At 38.7% G+C, this 27,238-nt stretch overlaps 1 protein-coding gene across 1 annotated transcript in view; it reads left to right on the forward strand.

Moving 5' to 3' along the window:
• Positions 1 to 997: 997 nt before the first annotated feature.
• The window catches only part of hsd17b4 (hydroxysteroid (17-beta) dehydrogenase 4), a 103,262-nt gene continuing 77,021 nt past the window's right edge, over positions 998 to 27,238 (forward strand). The window contains exons 1-6 of the mRNA XM_073069210.1: positions 998 to 1,133; positions 5,666 to 5,719; positions 9,341 to 9,448; positions 17,517 to 17,576; positions 23,129 to 23,150; positions 25,857 to 25,903. Of these exons, the coding sequence (XP_072925311.1) occupies positions 1,076 to 1,133; positions 5,666 to 5,719; positions 9,341 to 9,448; positions 17,517 to 17,576; positions 23,129 to 23,150; positions 25,857 to 25,903 (349 nt within the window). The 5' untranslated portion in view covers positions 998 to 1,075. The remainder of the gene's footprint in view (positions 1,134 to 5,665; positions 5,720 to 9,340; positions 9,449 to 17,516; positions 17,577 to 23,128; positions 23,151 to 25,856; positions 25,904 to 27,238) is intronic.

Raw genomic sequence — 27,238 nt, forward strand, 5'->3', positions numbered from 1 at the left:
GATAGTAATGAGAAACTTTCTGGAAGAAAAGTGGTGTGCCTGAATGATGGTAGGAGGGCAGTAATAAATCTACTTATCATCCGTGTTTCTGTCAAAGATCTTACATAACTTTCTGAGGATACAGCAAGTGTGTGTAACTGGGAAGTATGCAATGATACAACAGAGGGGAGTGATCATTTCCCCATTACAGTACAGATCCCCCCGCCCCCCGCAATCCGAAGGCAGAGCGTTCCTATGAAACAGTTTGTAATCCGAAATGTCGTAATTCGAAGAAGCAATTACTATTAATTTATATGGGAAACTTTTTTGAGCGTTCCCAGAACCAAAAAAATAACCTACCAAATCAAAGCAAGTAACACATAAAACCTAAAATAACACTAACATATAGTAAAAGCTGGAATTATATAATAAATTTACATGCTATATAAAGTAGAAATATTGTAGGTACGGTGTAGTTGCACTTATAAAACTCGGAAAGGCAGCGAGCCAAAATCGATTTGGAGAAAAAAATCGGCACGCACACGCACGTATATGCGTACGCGCGTACACGCATACGCACGCGCATGCGCAAGCGCAAACATCTGCCCGCACAAGGCTTCACGGTCATTGTAGTCTTTCTTGGGGTAAACGCACGTATAAAGTGGGCGTCCTTTTCTCGTAAAAGCGAAAATCCTCTTTGGTTAGTGAAAACAGGTACTAATGTAAGTCTTTCGTAACAGCGAGTTGTCGTAAATGGAACGTTCGAAAACCGGGGGCCATCTGTGAATGTACATTGGGAATGGATGCGTATCAGAGAAAAAGTTCTCATCCCCAGATGGAATTAAGAAAAAAACAAATTGGGATATATTTGATGATATATGCGTAAGTGGATTTCCTAACTCAGTAGGTGCCGGTAATGCACCTTATGTTGGTTTGCCAATCACCATTAAACTTTTACAAATAGAAGTTGTTAACGCTGAATGACAACTCAGTTGGCGACGCGTCGCGGTTTGGAACTACGCCACCCAGGGTGCAGTGCGCAGTGCGCGTCAGCATTGCGTCTGCTCTGCGGCGTCCGCCTAACGAGGGCTGAGAAATGGCCGTTCCTTTGCGCTTCGACGGGAAGGTGGCACTGGTGACGGGGGCTGGAGGAGGTCGGTGTACTTTATGTTTGCTGAGCTTTAAAAAAAAAAATGGTTCTGCGTGTTGGGAAGCGGCGAAGTGTTGAAATGGGGGAGCCAGAGCAGCTGGGCTGTGGTTAAAGGTCGGCAACTTAGATAGATAGATAGATACTTTATTCATCCCCATGGGGAAATTCAACATTTTTTCCAATGTTCCATACACTTGTTGTAGCAAAACTAATTACATACAATACTTAACTCAGTAAAAATATGATATGCATCTAAATCACTCTCAAAAAGCATTAATAATAGCTTTTAAAAAGTTCTTAAGTAGTTTACTTAAATACATTAAATACAATCAACCCCGGCACTTTAACATATCTTACTCCTGGCGGTTGAATTGTAAAGCCTAATGGCATTGGGGAGTATTGACCTCTTCATCCTGTCTGAGGAGCATTGCATCGATAGTAACCTGTCGCTGAAACTGCTTCTCTGTCTCTGGATGGTGCTATGTAGAGGATGTTCAGGGTTTTCCATAATTGACCGTAGCCTACTCAGCGCCCTTCGCTCAGCTACCGATGTTATACTCTCCAGTACTTTGCCCACGACAGAGCCCGCCTTCTTTACCAGCTTATTAAGACATGAGGCGTCCCTCTTCTTAATTCTGCCTCCCCAACACGCCACCACAAAGAAGAGGGCGCTCTCCACAACTGACCTATAGAACATCTTCAGCATCTCACTACAGACATTGAATGACGCCAACCTTCTAAGGAAGTACAGTCGACTCTGTGCCTTCCTGCACAAGGCATCTGTGTTGGCAGTCCAGTCTAGCTTCTCGTCTAACTGTACTCCCAGATACTTGTAGGTCTTAACCTGCTCCACACATTCTCCATTAATGATCACTGGCTCCATATGAGGCCTAGATCTCCTAAAGTCCACCACCATCTCCTTGGTCTTGGTGATAGTGAGACGCAGGTAGTTTGAGTTGCACCATATCACAAAGTCCTGTATCAGTTTCCTATACTCCTCCTCCTGTCCAATCTTGCAATCACTGATGGTGCTCAGGGTTTACAAACTTGCATGAATTCACTACGTTTAGTTTTTATTTGCTTTTCTTTGATGACGATATGTTTTTTCCAAATCCGTGTATTCTATTGCTATGTGTTTTTGCCATTTTGAGTTTAAAATGACACTTTCTGTTGTTTATTCGAAAACACAAGTACAACTCTTCGCATTTAAACAGGTTCATGAACTATTTTGGAAGCATTACTAAGCTAAAAGCTGTACGTTTGGTTTTAACATTTACATGGAATAAATAATAAACATAACAAGGAATTGACTCCCCAAATGGTTTATTTATTTTTTTAAACACTAAACATACAAATTAAGTGGTACATTCTTGGGCGGTCTCTTGTGATTGAGGATGATATCTGCTTGGTTATGGGGGTTCTGGAGAGGCCAATGTGGTATCCAGTGGCAGGACAAGAGGTGGGTTCCTTTTGCTTGTTGTGTAGGGCTTCTCTGTGGTTGTAATGTAGTGTCTTTGAATGTTCAGCAAGTTGGTCAGCATCTTTGCAGATAGAAGCAGAGTTGACCTTTCATCAGGTGATCTACTGGAGGAGCTCAGCAGATTGAGCAGCATCTGTGCAGGCAAAGAGAAGATTGACAATTCAGGCCAAGACCCTGCATCAGGATGTTGGCTGTGTATTTGCCTCTGCAGATGCTGTTTGACTGTTGAGTTTCTCCAGTGGTTCTTTTTCCTCTAAGTTCCTCTACCTGCAGTCCTCTTTGTCACTTAGACAATCTTCAAATAAAAGAGGACTTAATGTCAGCAAGCTGATAACAGTTGGAGGGGTTCTAATTTACTTTTAGGAAATTAACTTTTTTGCTCTAATTTTTGAATTAAGAGAAATATAGGTTTCATAGTGATTCCAGGAACGAGGCACTTTGGTTAAGTAGCCCATAGTTCCTGCTTGTTCTGCTCTACTGAACTTGTATCTTGACACCATACTCTATCAAGTCTCTTCCTACTGACATCCCTGTACACTTTCACCACTTGATCAGTTTTTAGTACTCTTGCCCTAACTGCCTAATTTTCACCATGGATACGTGGTCCTTGTATGCTTTCATTCCCCCCTCCCCTTTTAGGAAGCCCTTGGGGCTCTCAGTTTCTTTCTGGATAACAGACCCACTGGCTCTGCCACCTCTAACCTCCTCCATCTGACACAACTTATGTTTATACTCACTAACTCTTTTGGATCCTCACACTTTCTCTAGACCAAAGGCGTTCTCCCAGGCGCTCGTATGGGCCTGAGAAATACCTGCCTTATTGTTGGGTTTGTGGTGCAATGTGTTTTCCAAATCTACACTGGCAATGCTTCCCTACTCTTTCTCCACTGCATTGACAGTTGCATCAACTTTTTAAACTTCCACCCTGCCCTCATATTTACTTGATTAATGTCTCAACACCCCTCTCCTTTCTTCATCTCACTGTCTCCATCTCAGGAGACAGACTCCCAGAGTTACCTTGATTATGTCTCTTCCCACTCTGTTACTTGTAAAAACGTAATTCCCTTTCTCCATTCTTCTGTCTGTTAGAGAAAATGGAATCTTCCGTCTTCCTCACCGCACACTGCTAAAGATGGAGCCTTCACCTTCGCCTTCCCTTACCTCATTCCACCCTCCTCCCCAGGCCCCCCACCTGCCTACACAAGCTATCCTCTGCATCTTCTATCACCTCCAGTGGCATCCCACCACCAGGCACTCTTCCCTGTACTCCAAACACCATCACCCACAGGGAACCCTCTCTCCATGACTCCCTTGTCTGCTCCTCCTTCCCTTTCCAGGCTCTTATCCCTGCAAATGGGCTGAGAGTTGCACCTGCCCCTATGCCACCTCCTGTTACTACCATTCATGCACCTAACAATCCTCCTAGTCCTGGCCAGCAATTTTAAATCTATTTCTCAGTCCCACACCAACATGTATGCCCAAGGCCTACTCTGCTGAGTTGAGCCTGCACGCAGAATAGAAAAACACCATCTCTAATTCCACTGTGTTAGTCTCCAAACTGACAGCACAAACGCTGATTTCTCTAACCTTTGGTAACAATTCCCCTCTGACCCTTACCTTTCTTTTCTTGATCTGATTGGCGCCTATCACTCTTTCTCCTCCCCTTCCCCATCTGCCCATCACCCACACAATCCTCTCGCTGAATTCCTTCTGCACCTGCTTCCCTTTATTTTATGGTCCACTGTCCTATCAGATTTCATCATCAACCCTTTGCCACTTCCACCTTTCACCTTCCAGCTGTTTGCTTCATTCCCACTCTTCTCCCTTCCTCACCCACCCCCTCAGCTGGATCTATCACCTGCCAATTCTTGCTCTACCCCTTCTCCCCTTCCCCCCTATCTTTTTATACTGGCCACCTCCCTTCTTCCTTTCCAGTCCTGATGAAAGGTCTCAACCTGAAATGTTGACTGTACATTTCCCTCTATAGATGCTGCCTGACCTCTTGAGTTCCTCTAGGTTTTTTGTGTGTTGTCGTCACCTGTAGTTTTTGGTGTCTTTAGTTATGCGGAGAGACTGGGAAATCGAGTTTTACCATAAACCGGTAGTGGTACTGATGCAGGTATTTAAGGGCATAGCAATGAAGTCAAAGAGAACTTGATTTAATTGATGGAGAAGTCAAGTATTAGGGAAAAAAAAGAGAACAAAAGTGTCTAGCAAAAGAACCAAAACTGACATGATCTATTTACGCAATGAGTGGTCAGTGCTTGGAATGTATTGTCAGCATCTCCTAGTCTCATGCTGAAGTCGTGTCTCAAAGCAGTAATTGTCTGAATGATGTTGATAATTAGTTAGAATGCTAGTGAATGATTTAAGTGAATTGTATTGCTTGAGTAAAGGATTGTATTTTCTTCCATTCACAATTGAAATTGAGGATTATAAACTGTAGAGCAGTTTTAACATTACAATAACCAATAGTGTGTTCATAGACTTTATTGTTTTAGTATCATCTTATTTTCTTTCTTATAATAAGTTTCACACTCTGTTTTCCAGCTTATAGTTTTTAATAAGCTAGATAATTATCAAGATAAATGTTACTTCTCAAAGTAATTGAAATTCAATTAAAAGGAAGTCAAAGGAATTAGATAAAGAGATTATGGTTTGGGATGAGGATTGATGAGATTACAGTGGATACTACCTACAGTATCGGTCTCCTTATTTAAGGATGTTTAATTTATTCTGTAAAAGGTTCAATACATTAAAACCTGGGATGGACAGGGAAAGGTTTAGACGGGCTTGTTTTGTATCTGCTTAGTTTAGAAGAGTGAAAGATGATGTGATTAAAACACATATTCCTGAGGGATCTTAAGAGTGGATGTAGATAATGGCAGGAGCATGACGACCTTTTGCAAGAATTAGGGAAAAGAGAACAAAAGTGACAGGGAAAAGAACCAGAACTGACATGAACAATTTGCACAGTAAGTGATTCGTGAATTGAATATATTGCCGTGGTAGTATTGGATGAACTTTTTTTTGAAGTTTATTTTTTGTTTTTAAAGGTTTAGGAAGAGAATATGCATTATTATTTGCAGAAAGAGGAGCTTCTGTTGTTGGTAAGTGCTCTTGAAGTTCAAATTCCTATTCCTCATAATGTGTATTTTGTGTTTTAATTTGGAGCTAAGTACCCCCAAATCTTCTGAGATGTTGACACTCTGGATTGTGCTGCTGTGGGCATGAAAAATGACTAATGTTTCAACCAAGAAACCATCTTCCATGTACTCTCAGCATTGGTGAATTCCATTTGCCTGTATGAATTTAGAAGGCATAAGTAAACCCATTATGATTGTTAGTGCTGTATGCACAAGCAATGCATTTTCTGCAGTCAAGGTAAGAATGATGCTTAATTTTCTCCCAAGTGCTTGCTTGGCTGAGATTTTATTAACATCTTAGCACAGTTCAAAATTGAGCCAGGGTTTCCTGGTCTCAGTGCCTTAAGTCGTGTTCTCAAAGCAGTAATTCTCTGAATGCTGATTACAGTTAGATGGACTGCCAGTGAATGATTTAATTGAGTTTTATTGCTTCAGTAAAGCACTTTTTTTTTCACAATTGCAATACAAGACTTTAAACTGTGGAGCAGCTTTAACATTGTAATATATAACACCCAATATTGTGTTCATATAATTTCATTGCCTTTAGTATATTATTATTTTCTTAAAAATTCTTGCTTCTAATAAGTTTTACACCACATTTTCAGCTTCTGGTTTTAATACTGAATTAATTATGTAGATATTGTTATTTCTCAAGATGATTGGAAATCAATAGTAAGGAAGTCAACTGAATTATAGAGGGTATGGACCAGAGAAAATTTGTTTTATTTGTCCTCATTAAAAGATGAATGAATGTCTTAGGAATGAGTTTAGTGCACCTTAACCAGAATGATATCAAAGGGATGTAGATGGGTTAAGTAAGTGGAAAAAGATCTGGCAAATGGAGTATAAAGTATGAAGTATATATGAAATCTTCCATTTTGATAGGATTTTTTAGTCGGAAAAAGGAACAGAAGATCTGAGGTGCAAAGAGGTCTTGGTGTACATGGCAACAAGTAATTAGGACAGCTAAAAATGTTGTTTACTTCTAGAAGAATTGGATTACGGTTTGAGAAGGGATGGATGAGATGACAAATATAGTCCTACCTCGGCAGTGGTTCTCAATCTTTTTCTGCTCAAGGCCCACTTATAGAACATAGAACAGTACAGCATATTACAGGCCCTTTGGCCCACAATGTTGTGCCGACCCTCAAACCCTGCCTCCCATATAAACCCCCACCTTAAATTCCTCCATATACCTGTCCAGTAGTCTCTTAAACTTCACTAGTGTATCTGCCTCCACCACTGACTCAGGCAGTGCATTCCACGCACCAACCACTCTCCTCTATTATTAGAAAAATCTTCCTCTAATATCCCCCTTGAACTTCCCTCCCCTTACCTTAAAGCCATGTCCTCTTGTACTGAGCAGTGGTGCCCTGGGGAAGAGGCGCTAGCTGTCCACTCTGTCTATTAATATTTCGTACACCTCTTTCATGTCTCCTCTCATCTTCTAAAGAGTAAAGCCCTAGCTCCCTTAATCTCTGATCATAATCCATACTCTCTAAACCAGGCAGCATCCTGGTAAATCTCCTCTGTACCCTTTCCAATGCTTCCACATCCTTCCTACAGTGAGGCGACCAGAACTAGTCACAGTACTCCAAGTGTGGCCTAACTAGAATTTTATAGAGCTGCATCATTACATTGCGCCTCTTAAACTCTATCCCTCGACTTATGAAAGCTAACACCCTATAAGCTTTCTTAACTACCCTATCTACCTGTAAGGCAACTTTCAGGGATCTGTGGATATGTACCCCCAGATCCCTCTGCTCCTCCACACTACCAAGTATCCTGCCATTTATTCTTATGATTTTCATTTACCCCCATGAACCCCACCCTCCATTGTTTCCATTACTTCCTAAGTTTTTTTTGGTCAGCTATACTAATTATTCTAATATACGGTCCTTATTTCTGTTTTATCAGGTTATAGGTATTATATGTTAAATATAATGTTACAGGTGTATATGAAAAATAAAACTATTTCAAAGCTCTGAATCGGATACTTTATTTATAATATCTATGATACTCTTTCAACACTAATGAAGAAGTGTTTAATATTGTTTGGGTATTTAGTGAGATCCTTGTGACTGATGCAAACTAGCAAGGTTTTTGAATATCTGGTTGCAACTTGGTTAAGGGTAATCAAAGATCACCTCTTTTCAGAACATCAAAACTGTACAAGCTTCTGATAGCAGATGAAGAGCTTGACTAAAACCACATTCAATTAGATGAGTATTGGGAAATCCAGTTATAAACAACTTTGCTTTCTCACAGAACATCACTAATTATCCAGAAATTTTGCTTTCTCTGTTCAAGTTCTGCTTGAGTTGTTAAATCACTCTGCAGCTCAATAAGACATTCTTGTGATGTGGTGTCAACATCATCCACATTCACCTCAAATGCATCCACCACCCAATCTGGAATATGCATCTCCAGTAGGTCTTTGAACTGAAGTTCCATATCAGTGTGCAGTTGTTTCAAATGATCAAGATAAACAATCATTTCATCATATGTAATTCTATATTAAAAGTGGCCAGTGAAGGGACTTCCATAAACACTCAAATGTCCAATATTGCTGCTGAAAAGTTTGAGTTTTCCAAGGAAAGTGGTAATAGCCTCGTTGCATGATATGAGATTACAGACTTTTCCTTGTAACTGTTTGATTAATAAATTCAGTTTTTCAAATGTATTTGACAGATAAAATCTGTCACACTTAGCAGCAGCAATTTGTTCTCCAAGCTGCTTATCACTTAGAAATGCTGCAGTACTACCCCAAAGTGCAACAAGGCAACTACCTTTTGATTACCATCGGGCCTCTGTATACATTAGTAGCCATTCAAAATCTTTTTCATTTTCCTCACAAAGTTGATGAAAAAGACTATCTTGAGCCATACATTTGTATTGATGAAGTTGATGTCATTTGTGCAGGGTTAAGCAGGAACAGAGGTAATGATTGATGGGCCAAACCTCACCCCACCCACGTACACTTACACACAGACTAAGCTGTTTTGCTGCCTTATTTGCATCATTAGTATATTTTCACATTCATTTAATTCAGGTTTCAATTAAATTATATACATTTGTTTTTTATTTATATATTTTAGTAATATTTCATTAAAACAGGAAACTTATCATGGTCCATTCAGAAACTCTTGTGGCCCCTAGTTTCTTGTATTTTTTTTAAACTTGTGGCCAGTACGACATCGGCGTGACTCCCTGGTGTCCATATGGCCCACATCGAGAACCACAGATGTATGTATTAATCTCTTTATTTAAGGAATAAGTGGTGCATTGGATGCAGTCTGAAAAACGTTTAGCAGACCTAGAATAGACCAAGATAATGGACAGGTTTGTATGTGCTGGAGTTTAGAGGGATGAAAAATGACATAATTAAATTGAACTTAGATGAGGAGATATTATGATTTAGTTTTAGGAGACATACAGAAATACTGTTAAAATGAAGCGTAAATTTCTAAATAAAAGAGTTTGGGGATTGAATCTACTACTCTTGCTTATGTGTCCCTGCCCACGTCATAGAAGCTTGAAATAATACTTTTTATCTATAATATGTGTCCTTTTATTTCTCTTCAGTAAATGACCTTGGTGGTGACTTCAAAGGACAAGGCAAAAGTTCATCTGCTGCAGATAGAGTGGTGGAAGAAATAAGGGCAAAAGGAGGCAATGCTGTGGCCAACTATGGTATTGTGTTTATCTTTTTTTAAAATTTCAGTTTAACATTTCCCTTATTTTACTTTAGAAATGCATCAGTATCTGATTCCTGACTAGGCTGTAGAAGATCGTAACAGTTTAACTACCAGGAATATAATATTTGAGACAACTTAACTACCCTTTTTAACTATTAACGAACATCAAATTGTAGCTTTTGTAAATGTCCTCACTAATTATATCCATTGTTCCCTCTAAGGTGTGCACATGCACACATCTTTTACTATTAGTGCGCAAAGAATTTAAACCGCACAAAAGGTTGTAACTCAATACCTCGTTGGTATGTTAAATATATTTCACGATTGTATGCAATTACATTTCCTTTTCTGCTTTCTGATGTGGATGGTGTTGACTATATGGAATTTGCGATGACTGCAGATTTTAGAACTGGCTTATTTATACTGTTTTTATTGAAGAAATTATTCAGTGTGTACATATTGTTGTCACTGGGCAAAAAATGCACAGCACAAAATTCTTGCACACACTGGTCATCACAGATGAGAGAAAACATTGATTAGGCTTGAAACCTTCGCTGAAGGATGATTTCATGATGTTGTAACAATAGGTTGTGGTCATACTGTTGCAGTTTTATTTTTGGCATGGTTTTTTGTTTATTGTTTGTTTGCCTTTGGTATTTGTAGTGGAAAAAAGAAACAAAAATTATCAGTCGTTCAGTCAATTAAAACACAAAGTAGTGACAATGTTGATTGAAAATGGCCTTGGCATGTAGTCTATTCTGACTTTACCAATAAAAGGGGGAAATTTCTAATTTTTTTCCATCCATATTCTTAGTGTTGGAAAAATTGTATTTGGAAAGGTAATTGAGCTAGATAAATTCTGGCTAATACTTGCTGTTAACTAATTGTAAAGAATGTGTCTGAATAATGTTGTTTGACAGAGTGTGAATTTTGCCAGGATAACTAATGTGTTGGCAGCATCATGCTTGAGTGGCTTTCTGCCTATAGTGAAGCCTTGCACTTTTCCACCTGCACTTGCTTCATGTGATTCTGTGCAATTAATTGAACAGGATGACTGTAATTGTACTGTTACCTGAAGCCAAAAGTTTGTCAAAGGGCACTAGGCAACCTGAGCATCACCCTTCCCACACCTCCCCAAAAAAAATATGGAAGTCATTTCATTGTTTTCTGCTGTCAAGAGGTCTTTCTTAATGATTTTAAAGCACTTTGATGGTAAGATGCATTCAAATAGTTCTATTCAAAAAGGTGCAAGTAATTATAAAAAAGCAAAATTACTTCAGCTACTAGGAATTAATTTTAATGAATGATAAAGTAAAATAAAATCAATGACTTAACTGCAGTTCCTCTTGTAATCAAGTTCAGTAACCTGTTAAAATGACTGGGTCCATGCTGGCTGCACCAACTGTAAGCAATGGCAGGCGTAAATATCGGACAGGTGAAACAAAATGCACCTGGTTACTTGGCTTAGCAGGTGATGCCTCTCAGCTGGATTGAGAAGTCAAGCATGCTGGAGGCTTGCCATCAGACTTGAAGACTCAAGGTATAAATGAATCAAACATACAGAGCTGCAATATGTGGATATTCAGTCTGAGGTTCTTTGGGTTATGCCTAGGGTGACTCAATTCTGATAAATTCAACATTTATTTTTTCAAATCTAGAATTACGGTTTGCAGATGTAATGTTGGGATTCTTTGATTTTGAAATCAGTATTGTTTTAGAACTAATGTGCAACTCCCTTATTTTCCCTTGCTATACACTTAATGGGCACTTTATTAGGTACACTTGTACACCTGCTTGTTAAAACAAATACCTAATCATCCAATCAAGGTAGCAACTCGATGCAAAAAGCATGCAGACATGGTCAAGAGGTTCATTTGTTGTTCGGACCAAACATCAGAATGGGGAAGAAATGTGATCTAAGCGGATTTGACCGTGGAAGGATTGTTAGTACCAGACCTAGTGGTTTGAGTATCTCAACGATTGCTGATCTTCTGGAATTTTATGGCACTACAGTCTCCAGAGTTTGTACAGAGAATGATGTGTAAAACAGCAAACCACCCAGTGAGTGGCAGTTCTGTGGGCAAAAAAGGCTTGTTATGAAAGAGGTCAGAGGAGAATGGCCAGACTGGTTCAAGCTGACAAGAAGGCAATAACCATGCGTTACAGCATAGGTGAGCAGAAGAGCAGGAGATCTAGGCCTCATATGGAGCCAGTGATCATTAATGGAGAATGTGTGGAGCAGGTTAAGACCTACAAGTATCTGGGAGTACAGTTAGACGAGAAGCTAGACTGGACTGCCAACACAGATGCCTTGTGCAGGAAGGCACAGAGTCGACTGTACTTCCTCAGAAGGTTGGCGTCATTCAATGTCTGTAGTGAGATGCTGAAGATGTTCTATAGGTCAGTTGTGGAGAGCGCCCTCTTCTTTGTGGTGGCGTGTTGGGGAGGAAGCATTAAGAAGAGGGACGCCTCACGTCTTAATAAGCTGGTAAGGAAGGCGGGCTCTGTCGTGGGCAAAGTACTGGAGAGTTTAACATCGGTAGCTGAGCGAAGGACGCTGAGTAGGCTACGGTCAATTATGGATAACTCTGAACATCCTCTACATAACACCATCCAGAGACAGAGAAGCAGTTTCAGTGACAGGTTACTATCGATGCAATGCTCCTCAGACAGGATGAAGAGGTCAATACTCCCCAATGCCATTAGGCTTTACAATTCTACCGCCAGGACTTAAGAACTTTTTAAAAGCTATTATTAATGCTTTTTGAGATGGTGATTTAGATGTATATCATATTTTTTACTGAGTTAAGTATTGTATGTAATTAGTTTTGCTACAACAAGTGTATGGGACATTGGAAAAAAAAAGTTGAATTTCCCCATGGGGATGAATAAAGTATCTATCTATCTATCTCTGAATGGACAACACTTCAAACCTTGCAGCAGCAGAAGACCACGAACAAACACGAGTACCTAATAAAGTGAACACTGAGTGTTTACATGAAACATAAGTTTCTGCAGCTGTTTCATTCTAGCTTGTAATGGACTTGCAGCCCCATCAACATTTTCTGGTGCTAATGTCTTTATCAGTAGTGTGAAATAATTTTTTGACATTTTATCTGTTGTGATGTGTGATGAGCAAACCAGGTGGAGATGGGGTCCAGGTTGACCCCCCCTGTGAACTATGCTGCTAACAAGAGGGGGGAGGTCTCCTGCTGCAGATGCTGATAATGAGAGAGAGAGAGAGAATGATTTAGTATTATGGCTTCTTCGATGATTGTTTCCTTTTGCTCCGAGGACACTTTTGCCTGCTTGTGTGATTCCCTGCTGAGACAGCAAGGCGGGGCCAGGGGATGGACATGGACAGTTGATGGACGGCTGGTACCCCATCAGGGGAGATAAAAGCAGGTCTGCTTAGACACAGGCAGACACGCCACGAGACACTGAAGGAGCTTTGTGCACCCACAGGAAAGTAGGGGTTTGGAGGATCGATTCGGGGGGGGGAATCGATCAGAGGCTCACAGTGTGTGAAGGCAGACCGGTGGGGGCTTGTGTGTGTGTCTACCCTCGCCTGGGTGACAGGATCACCACTGAAGAATGGTCTAGCTTGGTACGGAGGGGTCACAGTCAGTGACCACAACAGGACAAGAAGATAACGGAAGGTTTGCCTGCTGCAACTGCTCAACTCTCGCTCGTGCTCTCTCCATCTATTTCTCTCTCCCCCCCCCCCCCCCTCCAACGGTACAAGAGCAACTACCTCGACCTAAACTGAACTGAACTCAGCACCATCCTAAGACTATTCATTTACCCCTAGGCATCGATAGAGCTTGGTTTTGATTCCTGTTTCCACAGTTCTACATATATCATTGCTAACCTGTTTTATATGTATATTTGCATTTTATTGTACGGTATTACTTAGTTTACTAATAAACACTTCTAGTTATGGTACCAACAGACTGCAGCGTATCATTCCATTTCTGCTGGTTTGGTAACCTGGTCACGGGGTACGTGACACCGTCAAGCACATTCCAATACTAAGCTACTCCTATTTAAGAATCCACCCATTCCCTGGAGAATATTTTATTTCTGTCTCCCTTTATAGGGGTTCCTAATGGAGATTGATGCTTTTGTTCTCAGCACCAAATCATTGGCTCTTTTTTTTTAATGGTAAGTGGCTATGTTACTGTAGTAAATAAAAGCATTTGGCTCAGCTGTTATTGACTGTACATGGGCCATAACTGAAAATCACCTTTGCTGCACAATCAAGTATAATTAAAAGGTAAATCATTCTTAACTGTAGTCTGGTGCCTCATATACGCTGGTTTTGGATTTCTCAATGTGTTGCATACTCTGTAAGAAAAATTACTTTGGGTCGTACAGCCTTATGGTTGGTAAAAGACTGAAAAAATGGAATGGACAAGTGCAGCTCTGTTATGCATCCATCAGTCTAAATGTGAACCTGAGCTTCCAGTGTCTCTCATCGTATTATCACACTGCACACTTGCCTCCTTCATATTGGATCTTTGTTTAATTTCTGATCCTTAGGGTTCTTCTGGGAGTCAAAAATGGTGAACAGTCATAATTGGAAGATTTTAGTTTATTTTAGAGTACAAACAGACATACAAATCCAAAGCAAACTAAATAGACAGCTGTCTATTTAGTTTGCTTTGGATTTGTATGTCGGTCTATTGTATGACAGCTGTCTGTTTTATAGATAAGATAAAATAATTCCTTATTCATAAGTTAGTTAAGAATACATAATTAACACAATTATATTACATGGGTAATGTGCTAATATTTGGAACATAGAAATCTACAGCACATTACAGGCCCTTTGGCCCACAATGTTGTGCCGACCATGTAACCTACTCTAGAGACTGTCTAGAATTTCCCTAGCGCACAGCCCTCTATTTTCCTAAGCTCCATGTACCTATCTAAGAGACTCCTAAAAGACCCTATTGTATTCGCTTCCACCACTGCTGCCGGCAGTGCATTCTACACACCCACCACTCGCTGTGTGGAATACCCCTGACATCCCCTCAGTACCTATTTCCAAGCACCTTAAAACTATGCCCCCTTGTATTAGCCATTTCAGCCCTGGGAAAAAGCCTCTGGCTATCCACACGATCAATGCCCCTCATCATCTTGTACACCTCTATCAGGTTACTTCTCATCCTCCATCACTCCAAGGGGAAAAGGCCAAGTACACTCAACCTATTCTCATAAGGTATGCTCTCTAGTCCAGATAACATCCTTGTAAATCTCCTCTGCACTCTCTCCACATCTTTTCTGTAGTGAGGTGACAGAACTGAACACAGTACTCCAAGTGGGGTCTGACCGGGGTCTTACATAGCTAACATTACCTCAGGGCTCTTAAACTCTCTTGAATTTAGCCAGTGAACAATGAGAAAGTTGATAAACCATTGCTTTAGCTGCTATACTGCTTTCTGCCAGTAAGTGTGTAAAATACATGAGTTTGTTAAAAAGTACAAATCATATAAGTTATTAAGAAAGCAGTGGTGTCCAACATTTGCTAATTCAGCTAAGACTAACATAAAACTAAGAAACAGCAAATTATCTTCTGACTCAACATCTTGCCACACGTGAGTTTGGCTATTCCATATCATCTGCATTTAGTGTTTACATTCTAGATTTCCAATGTTTGTTTCTGAATTAAACTATTTTATATTTTTACTTTTTACTAGTACCTATTTAGGTTTATTAGTATCAACATAAGTAATTTTACAGTTTCCATGCTTTTATTACCTCATCTCTTTTGTTTCTCTTTCCTTCCCTATTTTCACTGTACCTTGATCCCAATGTGTCTGTAACAATGAACATAACAGGAAATCCTGGAAATATTCTGCATGGCTGTCTGTGTTGCTGGAGAGAAAAGAGAATAAGGTCTGTTACGGATTCAGCAACAATAAATATATAAGTGAAACAGGATTTTTTATAACAAATGGAACATTTATTAAACACTGAAAAACAAATCCCCAAAAGTAAACAAACCACTAACGTAACCAGAAATCAGCTGCTGTGCGGCAGCTTAAACAGTTCTTAAAGTAATAAAGCTTAAACAGTTCTTAAAGCGATGTTGCAAAAACAGTTCTTCAAAGTAGTACTGCAAAAGTTCAAAATCCTTACAGTCCATTAAAGGAGAGACTTTTTAGATGATTTTAAATTCTCTTTCACGTGGTGTTGTTGCGGTTCCCAGTCGAACTATACTTTTCCCGGAGAATTTACGAAGATGAAAATGAAACGGCTTAGAGGCATTGACCTTTCCTTTACAAAACTGTACCCAACCCTTTCTGCTATTCACAGGGGTTACCACGGGGATAGCCAACGAATTCCTTCCCGAATGAGGATCAAACAAGGTCGAACCTGTTTCACTGTCGAAATTGACTTTCCTCGATCTTTTAGCTCTGGAACTCCGATCTTCACTCTCCACTGATTTTTAACTGGCTGTATTATAAAGAAACTGCTGGCAATGACCTTTTAAACTTTAGGCATTAAATAAAACTCCATCTTTCAACCAAGCTGTGTCATAATATTGGACCACACAGTGGCATGGAGTCAAAACGGCAAATCCAGCCACGAACTGCCCCTCCTCACAGGGAGGGGTCCTCCTTTTATACCCTGTTTTAAAAAAAACCTGTCACATGACCTCTACTGGCGGGAAAGTCCACCATCACAAGACCACTACCTTAAGTCCAGTATAGCTTCAACACCACTGTCAAGTGAAAAGTACAGGATACCCACGGGTACGTAACAGGTCTTATAACCTGTATGGCTTATTCAGCTTTTCTTTCTTGTGTGATTATTTGCAGCGCTTTTCTTTTAACATTTCACTCTCCATGGCTTGTGTCTCTAAACTGATTTAGTTCCTGGATGTCAGAATTGTTATGAGACTATTTGACTTTGTATTACCAGCAAAACATTTTTGGGCTGGAAGTCTGTTCCAAGTTTATGACTATAGCAGTGTCTTCTGCGTTATGTGAAATTAATAAGTGTACCCAGGATGGAAAGAGAGCTGCTGTAGCAGCCCTAAAACAATATTAGCCTGAAAATCAAAATGGAATACTAATCCAATCACTGCATTTTGTAAGTTTACTTCACATAGAGAAACAAAGGTTAAACTTGTAAGGATTGATATAGCACAATATTTTCATAAAGTTATTGTGACAGCATTTCCTTTGGCCTTCAATATTATTTTGCTTTTCTGTTCTTGTTTCTGCTTAGTTCATCATTGATTTCTGTAAATATTTATTCTCTTTTGCACAATTGCGGTAGAGGTATTTGTTGTGTTAGAAATAGGTATTATGTTTTATTGATTTTTGAAATAGAATGTAGGCATGGGTTGTGTTAGATGCCAGGTAATATTTGGATAAGGCTAACACTATGTTCCAATAATAAGGGATAGGTTCGGCTTAGATTTTTTTTTTAACCACAAAATGTTCCACTGTACTATAGTAGCCTGTGGGATCTGTGTGGACCAAGCTGTGTCCTGAAACTATGAACATTGTGAAATGATAAAGGAAATAGATGTAATACAGTAAAACTCTTAACTGTCTGCTGTCCAACTATTTGAAAATCCTAATGGTTTGGTAACTGGCTTGTTAAGTAGATGTTTTCTACCCTCCCTTGTCCCTTACCTGGGTTTTGGTTCCCAGCTCATTCTAACACATTCAGACCCTGATTTCTGAGCTACATTTCCATTCACCTGGCTCCGGTTTCCGTGCTTGCTCCAGCATTTCATGACTCATTCCCATGCTTCTTTGCTCAACAGGGCTGTGATTCCCATCCTCTTTTTCCAATCACCAGGGCTCTGATTCCTTTTAAAGCACTGGCAACTGATTTAATTAATCTGTAGCAAATGTTCAAAAACTTGTTCAGTAAATGCATTAACATTTAGAAAATTGAAGTAAGATTAAAGCTATGGTTGAGTTGTGCAATAAGAAGGCAATGGATGTTCTATACACTTGGAATTCTGAGGATATTTTACAAGCAATATGCAATTTGATTTTCATTTAGCAATTCTAAATGTGGTTTTCTGTGATTTCTAGATTCCGTTGAAGAAGGAGAAAAGGTTGTTCAGACTGCTTTAGATGCCTATGGAAAGATTGGTGAGTGATGATCTATTTGTTGATATTTACACCTAATGAGGACCTACACAAAATGAGCTTGTTGCTCTTTAATGGGACCAGTATGTTGTCCATGTCCTTAGGGATGTTAGCTGGTGCTGCTTGTGTTATACTGACAGGCAGACATACTTTATTGATCCCGAGGGAAATTGGGTTTCGTTACAGTTGCACCAACCAAGAATAGAGTAGAAATATAGCAAAATAAAACCAGAAATAATTAAATAATAATAAGTAAGTTATGCCAAGTGGAAATAAGGCCAGGACCAGCCTATTGGCTCAGAGTGTTTGACACTCCAAGGGAGGAGTTGTAAAGTTTGATGGCCACAGGCAGGAATGACTTCCTATGACGCTCAGTGTTACATCTCGGTGGAATGAGTCTCTGGCTGAATGTACTCCTGTGCCTAACCAGTACATTATGGAGTGGATGGGAGACATTGTCCAAGATGGCATGCAACTTGGACAGCATCCTCTTTTCAGACACCACCGTCAGAGTGTCTAGTTAAACCCCCACAACATCACCGGCCTTGTGAATGAGTTTGTTGATTCTGTTGGTGTCTGCTACCCTCAGCCTGCTGCCCCAGCACACAACAGCAAACATAGTAGAACAGAACCACAGACTCGTAGAACATGCTCAGCATCGTCCTGCAGATGTTAAAGGACCTCAGTCTCCTCAGGAAATAGAGGAAATATATTGAGGGAGGTTGAATTAATTTGATGGGGGTGGGGGAGATGGGTGCAATGGGCTTAAGCAGAAGAGACGAGACAGAGTACAGCAGAGAGAGATAAGAAAAAGAAAATATTCAGGAAAGTATTAATATAGTAATGGGGTGGATGAGATGAAAAGTTACAGGGTTATCTAAGAAGGTGTTACACATATACTGTATACTTACAAATACTTGTAAGTCTAGTCATACTATTGTGGGCTGCAGGCTCAAATAACTGCGTGCCATTTTGATACAACGGCATTAACTGAGGACTGGCTCAAATGCGGAATGTGCACTTCGTACTTGGGAGAAATGCAGGAGTTGGAGTAGTAGGGATAATGAGAGAATTTTAGTTATCCTATTAATAATGGAAATAACACTGTAAAAGGAAAAGTAGCGTAATTTCTGAAATTCTACAAGGGAACATCCTAGGTCAGTATGTTTTCCAGTCCAGTGAGAGAAGTGTTAAATAGAGGAATAAGCTCTCATTTCAATGGTGGATGGGCTGGTGGGAAGTCATTTGGGAAATGGTGATCATATAATTAGGATTAGATGTGATATGGGAAAGAAGGGGATATGGAGGAGGGATAATTTCAGTGAGTTGTTAAGTGATCTGGGCATGTTTGTAATCAAAGATTAACAAGCAAAATAGTAAATGAGCAACAAAAGACCTTTAGAGAAAATAGTTTGACTGAAAATCAGAGACATTCCCACAAAAGGGAAAAGGAAAGTCAATGTAAAAACTTCTTTGTTTATGAAAGATATTGAGATTAAATATAAATAAACAAAATGAAATTTATGATAAATTTTGGGATCATAATTTAAGAATCTGGATGAATTTAAAAATTGTATGGGAAGAGTGGGGGGAAGAAAAGAAATCACAGTGAAAGTAGATCAATGACTAACTCAAATAGCACTCAAATCATTGTAACAGCAATTAAGTAGTTTTTGTTAAATAAGGATTGGGTTGATTCATGGTCAAATAGGCAATTGTTTACTATTGTTTAAGGTCTTCAACCCTTTACAAAAACAGTTCCATTGCTCTTCAATTATTTTAAGTTAGAAAGTTTGATTTAGATGTTGAGGACTTGGCTCTTCACTTGCATTGCATAAAAATGGAGATGGTTGGTAGCAATGAAAATGTACAAAGGTCGCATTAGCCAGGTGGATTGCATTTCAGAACACTGAGGAAAATATCAAAGATAGAAATTATATATCATTTGACCAACATTTTCTACTCCAGTAAGTGAAAATTAAAAAAACAGGTGCTGTAAATCTAAAATGGAAACAAAAATGGTCTAAATATTTCTTAGTAGGGTGTATATTGGAGAAGGGAAATGGCTAACATTTCAGGTTGAAAATCTTTGTAAGAAATAAGTAGACAAAAGAAGCTCATTAAAACTGTAGTGTGATGATACTTGTAAAAGCAGTGTGACCATGCGAATAAGCTGCAAACAAGGTTGTCTGGTTAGTAAGTGAACAGGAGCAGTTCCTGAGAACATAAACAAAGAATGTAGAAATAGCAGAATCAGGTTTATTATTACCATCTTATATGAAATTTGATGTTTTGCAGCAGCAGTGTAGTGCAAAGACATAAAATGACTATGAATTACAAAATAAATAGTACCAAGATAAAGAAATAATGAGGTATTTTTCATAGACCGTTTAGCAGTCTGTTGATGGAAGGGAAGAAGTTATTCTTAAATTGTTGAGTGTAGGTCTTCAGGTTTCTGTTTTCATCATTAGAGATAGTAATGAAAAGAGGGTATGTCCTGAATGGTATGGCCCTTAATGATGGGTATGCCTCTTTCTTGAGGCACTACCTCTTGAAGGTGTCCTTGATGTGGGGGAGTTATGCCTGTGGTAGTCTCCAACCCTCTGTAGCCTCTTGTGATCATATGCATTGGAGCCTCCATATCAGTCTGTGGTGCAACCAGTCAGAATGGTCTCCACTGTTCATCTATAGAAATTTGTAAGGGTCTTTGGCAACATAACAAATCTCCTCAAACTCATAGAAACATAGAAAGTAATGAAAGAGAGCTGCTGGCATGGCTTCTTCATGTTTATTTCAATGTGTTGGGCCCTGTACAGTTTCTCTGAGATGTTGACACCTAGGAAGTTCAAGCTTTTCCACCTTTATATCACTGACCCCCTTCATGAGGACTGATGTGTGTTCTCCTCAGTTCCCCTTTCTGAAGTCTAAGATCAACTGTCCTGACGAAGGGTCTCGGCCGGAAACGTCGACAGTGCTTCTCCTATAGATGCTGCCTGGCCTGCTGTGTTCCACCAGCAACTTGTGTGTGTTGTTGTTTGAATTTCCAGCATCTGCAGATTTCCTCGTGTTTGCTCTAAGATCAACTCCTTTGTCTTGCTGATGTTGAGTGTGAGGTTCAGATTATCTCACTCCTGCACGTCATCTCATTTCCATCTGAGATTATAGCATCATCTGTAAATTTATAGTTGTTATTTGAGCTGTGCCTAGCTATGCAATCATGAGTGTAAAGAGAATAGATCAGTGAGCTAAGCACAAGCCCCTGAGGTGTGTCTGTGTTGATTATCAGCGAGGGGATATTATCGTCGGTCTGTACTGACTGTGGTTTTCCCAAGAGGAAGTTGAGGATCCAATTGTAGACGGAAATACCGAGCCCCAGGCACGTAGGGGGAAAAAAAGGGAACAGTTTGTGATTATCCACTGTATTTGAATAAATAGAAAAGGGGATTTTTTTTTTGTTTAAATCAAAGAGATTGGGAGGTGATTGTATCGAGAGGGTCTTGGATGCCATTATACATATTGAACCTGAACCTGTAATGGCAGATTCAGGTTCAGGTTCAGGTTCAGATTTATTTGTCACAGGATGAAGCAAACAATTGGGAAGGCAAATGGTATGCCACCCTTTATTGCAAGAGGATTTGAGCACAGGAATAAAGACTTCATATCGTTAGAAAGGACTCAGATGTATAAATTAAATAAATAAAAAAAGATTTGGTATTCCTATTTAATGATAATGGACAATGGTTTGTGAGATAGATCCCACTTCCTAGAACCTGTCTTGTCACCAGAAATTAAGTAGCATGAGTCTGTACTCTCTTGGGTTCAGAAGCATGAGAAGTGATCATATTGAGACATAATTCTTATTGTGCATAAAAGGGTAGAAACAAGGATAATGTTTCCCCTGGTAGAATGTTCAGAATTAGGACCACAGGTTCAAAATAAGGGTGTTAATCGTTCAGACTGACCTGAAACAAGTTTCTTCACCCAGGGTATTGAACCTTAAAATTCACTATCTAAGAGGGCTATACTCTTCAGAAAGTGATCAATAAAAGCTAAATAAAGGATAGAGTGTCAGTGCAGGGAGGTTCCTAACTCATGTATTGCAGCTACTTCTGATTATCTCACTGTGGGGTAATTTGTCGACAGTTTCAGAGGTTATTTATTGTGATGGTAGTTTGTGGGAGAGGTTATAGAAATGGGGATTATTTCCTTAAAGCATGGATGAAGAGATTTGTTAGTATTGTTGGAACCCGTTTTGCGGAGCTGTTTGCATTTGTTATGTGTTGAATTTAAATGTGTCACTTTTTATAATCATTTGTATTTTCTAGAATAAAAGGTAGCTGGTGTTGAAACATAATGTTCCTGAGTATGTTGTTGTATAAATTTAATACATTTAAAATATGGTGGTGATATCACTCTTACTGAATAACTCAATGGGAGGCTTTTTCCTTTAGGAAAATAAGCATAATTATTGAGTTGAATGTTAAAGATGACAATAGTGGTGCATGTTTCATAAACACAAACTGTGACTACTATTCATGATTCTGTTGTTGCTTCCAGGCAGGAATGCTTGAGTGCTCTTCATTTGATAGCATCAGCAGTGACAGATTACGAGAGTGATCAGTTGGAGCTGGAGCAATTTTTTTCTTCACTCATTTATCTTGCATTCACAAACCTGTGCTTTAGCTTGTCTGTTTCATTACTCTGTGCCTGGATTCCTGTTCCAATAGGCTTCATTGGCATTTAAAAGAAGTATTCACTAGAGTCATAGAGTTGTAGGGTCTGCAAACAGGCCATTTGACCCACTGACTATGATTTCCATCTATCTTGGTCCCATTTGCCTCTATCCCTTTAAGCCTTTCCTATTCATGTACTTATCCAAATGCCTTTTAAATGTTATTAACTGATTCAATTGCTACTTCTGGTAGCAGATTGCGTATATCAGCAACCCTCTGGGTGGAAAAAGTTGTTCCTCAGTTTTTTTGATTTATCTTTCCCCTTAGATTTTTAATAAATGTTTCCCCTCTCACATTAAACCTATGCCCTTTTTTAGTTTTTGATTCCCCAACTCTAGGAAAAATTCTATGCACATTGAGCCTCTTGTGATTTTATACACATAGTATCACTGTTCCTGTCCTCTAATGAATAAAGTCTAAACCTGCCCAACCTCCCTTCAAGACTTGGCAGCATTCTTATATCTATTCAGGATTACTATCAGCTACATCAGACATTCTTGTTCTCCTTGCTGCAGCCTTTACCTTGTGTTTTAGAAGATTTCATTACTCTAGGGAGAATGGCGAATGAGAAGTTTCAGGGGTTTTCATGTTAATTTTGGAAGCTTTGAAAGTCAGGCAAGCAGGTCACTCAGATTACTCAATCTTTTTTAAGTGCGCTTTTTTCATGGAATATTTCTGGCACAATATTATAGGTCTGCATCCCCACAATTTAAAGTTGGTATTCTGGATGATTATGTCATATTTTGAAAACACTTTTGAAAAAGTGATTTTAAATTCTGGTTCAGCCTTCCAACTTAATAAATTCTTTTTTTTTTCTTGTAGATATTGTTGTTAACAATGCTGGGTGAGTAGTTTCTGCAAGACCCTATTTATTTATTTATCTATCTATCTATCTATCTATCTATCTATCTATTCATTCATTTATTCATTCATTCCAAGCATTTTGATCCTAATTGCTGACTACCATAAATGTACATAAGGAAATGCTGATGAAGGTGCACACGTTTGACATATATGCACTGATTAAATATTTTTTTGAAACAGCGCATGTTCACACTGAAAGTACTGGAGGAACTCAGTGGGTCAGACAGCATCAATGGAAGGAAATGTTTAGTTGATATTTAGTAGACCTTTCATCTGGAGCTATCTGACATACTGAGTTCCTCCAGCATTTTTTGTTTTGCTCCAGGTTACAATATTTGTAGACTTATGTATCTATGTTCAGTCTGAAGATTTGATGTGAACAACCTGCCATAAAGTTGCATAATTCAGTGTGGCTCAAAAACTGAGTGAAATGACACAAGTTTGTTTGGCCTTGGCACTGAGATGACCCACCTGAGATAACTTGCTATTTGAATTAATCTTCTCTTCTTTCGCCCAGTCCCATTGCATTGCCGTGCTTTGCCTGACCTCTTTTCAATTTCCCAGTCAGGATTAATTATTGATCTCTCAGTAAAGGAAGTCTAAGGAAGAGTAATCATTGCTTGATCGAATTTTGAATTGAATTTTAATGTTTGAAGCTTTGGCTGGATACTGTTTTAAACTCACTAACAAGAAAATGTACTACAGGAAGGATGTAGCATCAACTAAGCAATTTAAGAGATTACTAGCAGAGTGGAAGAAGAGGCTTACAATGTTATGAATGTTAGTGGTAGGCTAGAGGATTGAGAAATTACTAGAACCAAGCAAAAGGTGCTGAAAAAATTGATAGTGAAAGTTAGGTTTTGTGAGTAATGTAGCAGATTATTAAAAAATCATAGCTACTCATTTGATCTATGTCAGAATTATTTTTTGTTTCCTTAAATTATAGAACTGTGAAATAAATAATGGATAATAGGTTAAGAATGCCAGAAATTCAAAATAAATTCAGTCCTCATGGCAGAATATAGTAAAAGATTTAATGATAATAGATAATCAAGGAGGGGAAAAAGATTAAGCAGAATGAAAAGTACCATGCAAATTAATGAATGATTGTCCAACAACCTTCTTAGTTTAATGGCTCACATCGTAGGGTTTTATAGGAAGTGGCTGTCTGGTGAATATTTTGATTGTAATCTAAAATTCCTAGGATTCAGGAAAGCTACAAGTGTATTGGAAAACTGAAAACATAATACCACTATAAGGAAGGGAGTGAATGGTGAGCAGGAAACATTTTTAAGGAGGGGCACAAGATTCCTTAATTAAGGTGGTACAGCAAGATATTTAGAAAAGCACAAGACAGACAAATTCAGCATGACTTTTAGAAAAGATATTTTAAAACAAAATTTAGTGTTTTGTGGGATGTAGTCCAAAATGGATAAAGGAGTATTAGAAGTAAGGTATTGCCCTGTAGAGGGTATGTAACAAGTTACTGTTATAATGCTGCTAGGTACATAACAGCTTCTAAGAAATGTAACCTGGGGACTGACTGTGATTAGGAAGGTATGGGAATCTTAAGGGCTATGGAGCATAAGGGGACAGAAGATTTGATCCAGCTTTACCAGAGCTGGATACAGTGTACCCATTTTAGTCATTAGACTTATTGGGAAGGATGTGCTTGTGTTGATGACAGTGCAGAAGGTTCATTATGTTGATTACTGAGATGAAGGAATTGACATTTGAAGAAAGGTTGAGGAGGATGGCCTCAAAACATAAGAATTGGAGTGGAATTGACAGGATATATAATGAGAGGAAATTGCCTTTTGTGGAGATATCTGGAACTAGGTTGCATAGTTTCATAATATGGGATTGCCCATTTAAGACTGAAATGAAGGGGAATTACTGCTTTTGTGATTGTGAATCTTTGGAATTTGTTAACCCATGGAGCTGAGGAGGGAGAATCAAAGTAGAAATTGCAGACTGAGATGAGGGATGTGACTAAGATGGGAAAAGTGGTATTAAGGCCAAGGATGAATTAGTTGTGCTGTTATTCAGTGGTGGAGCAGACTACAGTGGTCATTGTCTGCTCCTGCTCTTATCTTTTAGTGTATGTCCACAATCCTACAGATCAAGGAGAAGACACGGAAAGGTACTTTTGACTGTGTCTTTTCTTCCTGTAGACGACTCCCAAAATGTTTTTAGAAATTGCCCCAGAGAATTTCTGAAAAAGTACTTGAATGCTTATTAAGTTTTTAATGAAGTATTCCAGAAAGTCTTCCAATGTGCTTTAATTGTGCTCTTCAAATCTGCAGTGTATTATGCAGCACATAAGATCCTGTGCAGAATAATTTATTCCTGGTTAGTGAAGTGTGTCAGCTACCCAAGTACCTTGAAACCTCTTTGAAGCATGACAGCATAGTAATTAGTTGTCCATATATCCCATGGCTGGATTTCCTTAGTGCAAGTTTTACCTCCATTGCAAAAGATAGTATATTTCCTCAAATATGGACCAGCTAAATATTTTACACCCTAGTTTCGCCCTCACTTCTTCATCTTATGTGGGGGAAAATCATCTCATGCAAGTTTATCTTTCTTTTACATCTTTAGAATTGAGTTTGTTTTTTTAAAAAAAATTATTTGGTGATATTTGATTAGTTTGAAATATGTTTTCACTTACTTTTAATATTTCCAGGATTATAAGAGACCGTTCTTTTGCAATGATGAGTGATTATGATTGGGGTGAGTATGTGCAGAAATGAGCTGTGGTTTGAATTAAACCTTGTAACCAGATTTGCTGGACAGTCAAGCTTTTATGTGAATCATTTTCCCTTATTAGATTTTCATTTAAATTATTCATCTCTCATAAGATATTTAATTATTTACAACTATTATATGAATTTATTGTAACTGCATAAGCAGACATGGTAAGTGTTGTTATACTAATGTCAGATCGGATGACTACATATAATTATTTAGCACTATTGGCTTAAAATTTTTGCTACACTTTTAATTAGTTTAAAACCAACTTTTTTTAAAAGTACACAAATTTCCACAGGAAAGTTCAATAAGCTTTCAAATCAATTTAGACATGAACAACAGCACCTCCTGTCTATCACCTTTAAGTCTACAGCTTATTTCTCAGTTCCAACATTTTCAAATCTATTGCTCTCTTTAGGAAGCTATTTCCTCTATATGTAAATGTTTAATTAAACGTTCTAAAATTGAAGTACTATATTAGTCCATGCATTATTTTTAGTAGGCTTGCCTACTCTGTCATGGCGTTTTCTTAGGTCTCTGTTCAAAAAAAAATCCCTCAGACGGCTGCAGCTCATTCAAAACGCTGCGATTAGAGTCCACACTAAGACCAAGAAAGTACAGCATATCATTTCAGTTCTCAGATAACTACGCTGGCTTCCTGCCCATTAGAGGACTGACTTAAAAATTACTACTGGTTTATAAAGCACTAGGGCCAAAATACAACTCTGATCTCTTGTTGCATTATGAACCTTCTCGAGCTCTCGTCATCTGGGGCAGGTCTGCTTACTGTCCCCAGGGTCAAAACTAAACATGGTGAAGCAGCTTTTAGTTACTATGCACCACGTACCTGGGATAACCTTCCAGAGGATCTGAAGTCTGCCCCAACTTTAAACTCTTTTAAATAGAGGCTTAAAACTTCTTTTTGTTGTAGCTTTTCATTAGAATCTCCTGCACTATAGCTTTTATTTCTTTATTTTTATGTGTGATTTTATCTCTTTATATTGTTTGAAATTTGATGTTTGATTTTTATTTGTTTTTGTATGTAAAGCTGTTTGAACTTCCTTGTGTTTGAAAAATTCTATACAAATATAAACACCTTGCCTTACATTTGAACTTGTACTTTCTTGCTCAGCTTTCACAATTCAATATAATGCTATCTTCTGTATTTACCGTATCCATTCCTTATATTATCTTGTTTACCTCTGAGTGATCATACTCTCGTTGCAATCTTGTTTGGTAAAAAGCAGGAATTCAATTATTCCTTAAAGTCCTGATATAAGTATTTAGCCTGGTGACTTCACAGCACTTTAAACATTT

The sequence above is a fragment of the Hemitrygon akajei genome, chromosome 2 (genome assembly GCF_048418815.1).
Source record: "Hemitrygon akajei chromosome 2, sHemAka1.3, whole genome shotgun sequence".
NCBI classification, from domain to species: Eukaryota; Metazoa; Chordata; class Chondrichthyes; order Myliobatiformes; family Dasyatidae; genus Hemitrygon; species Hemitrygon akajei.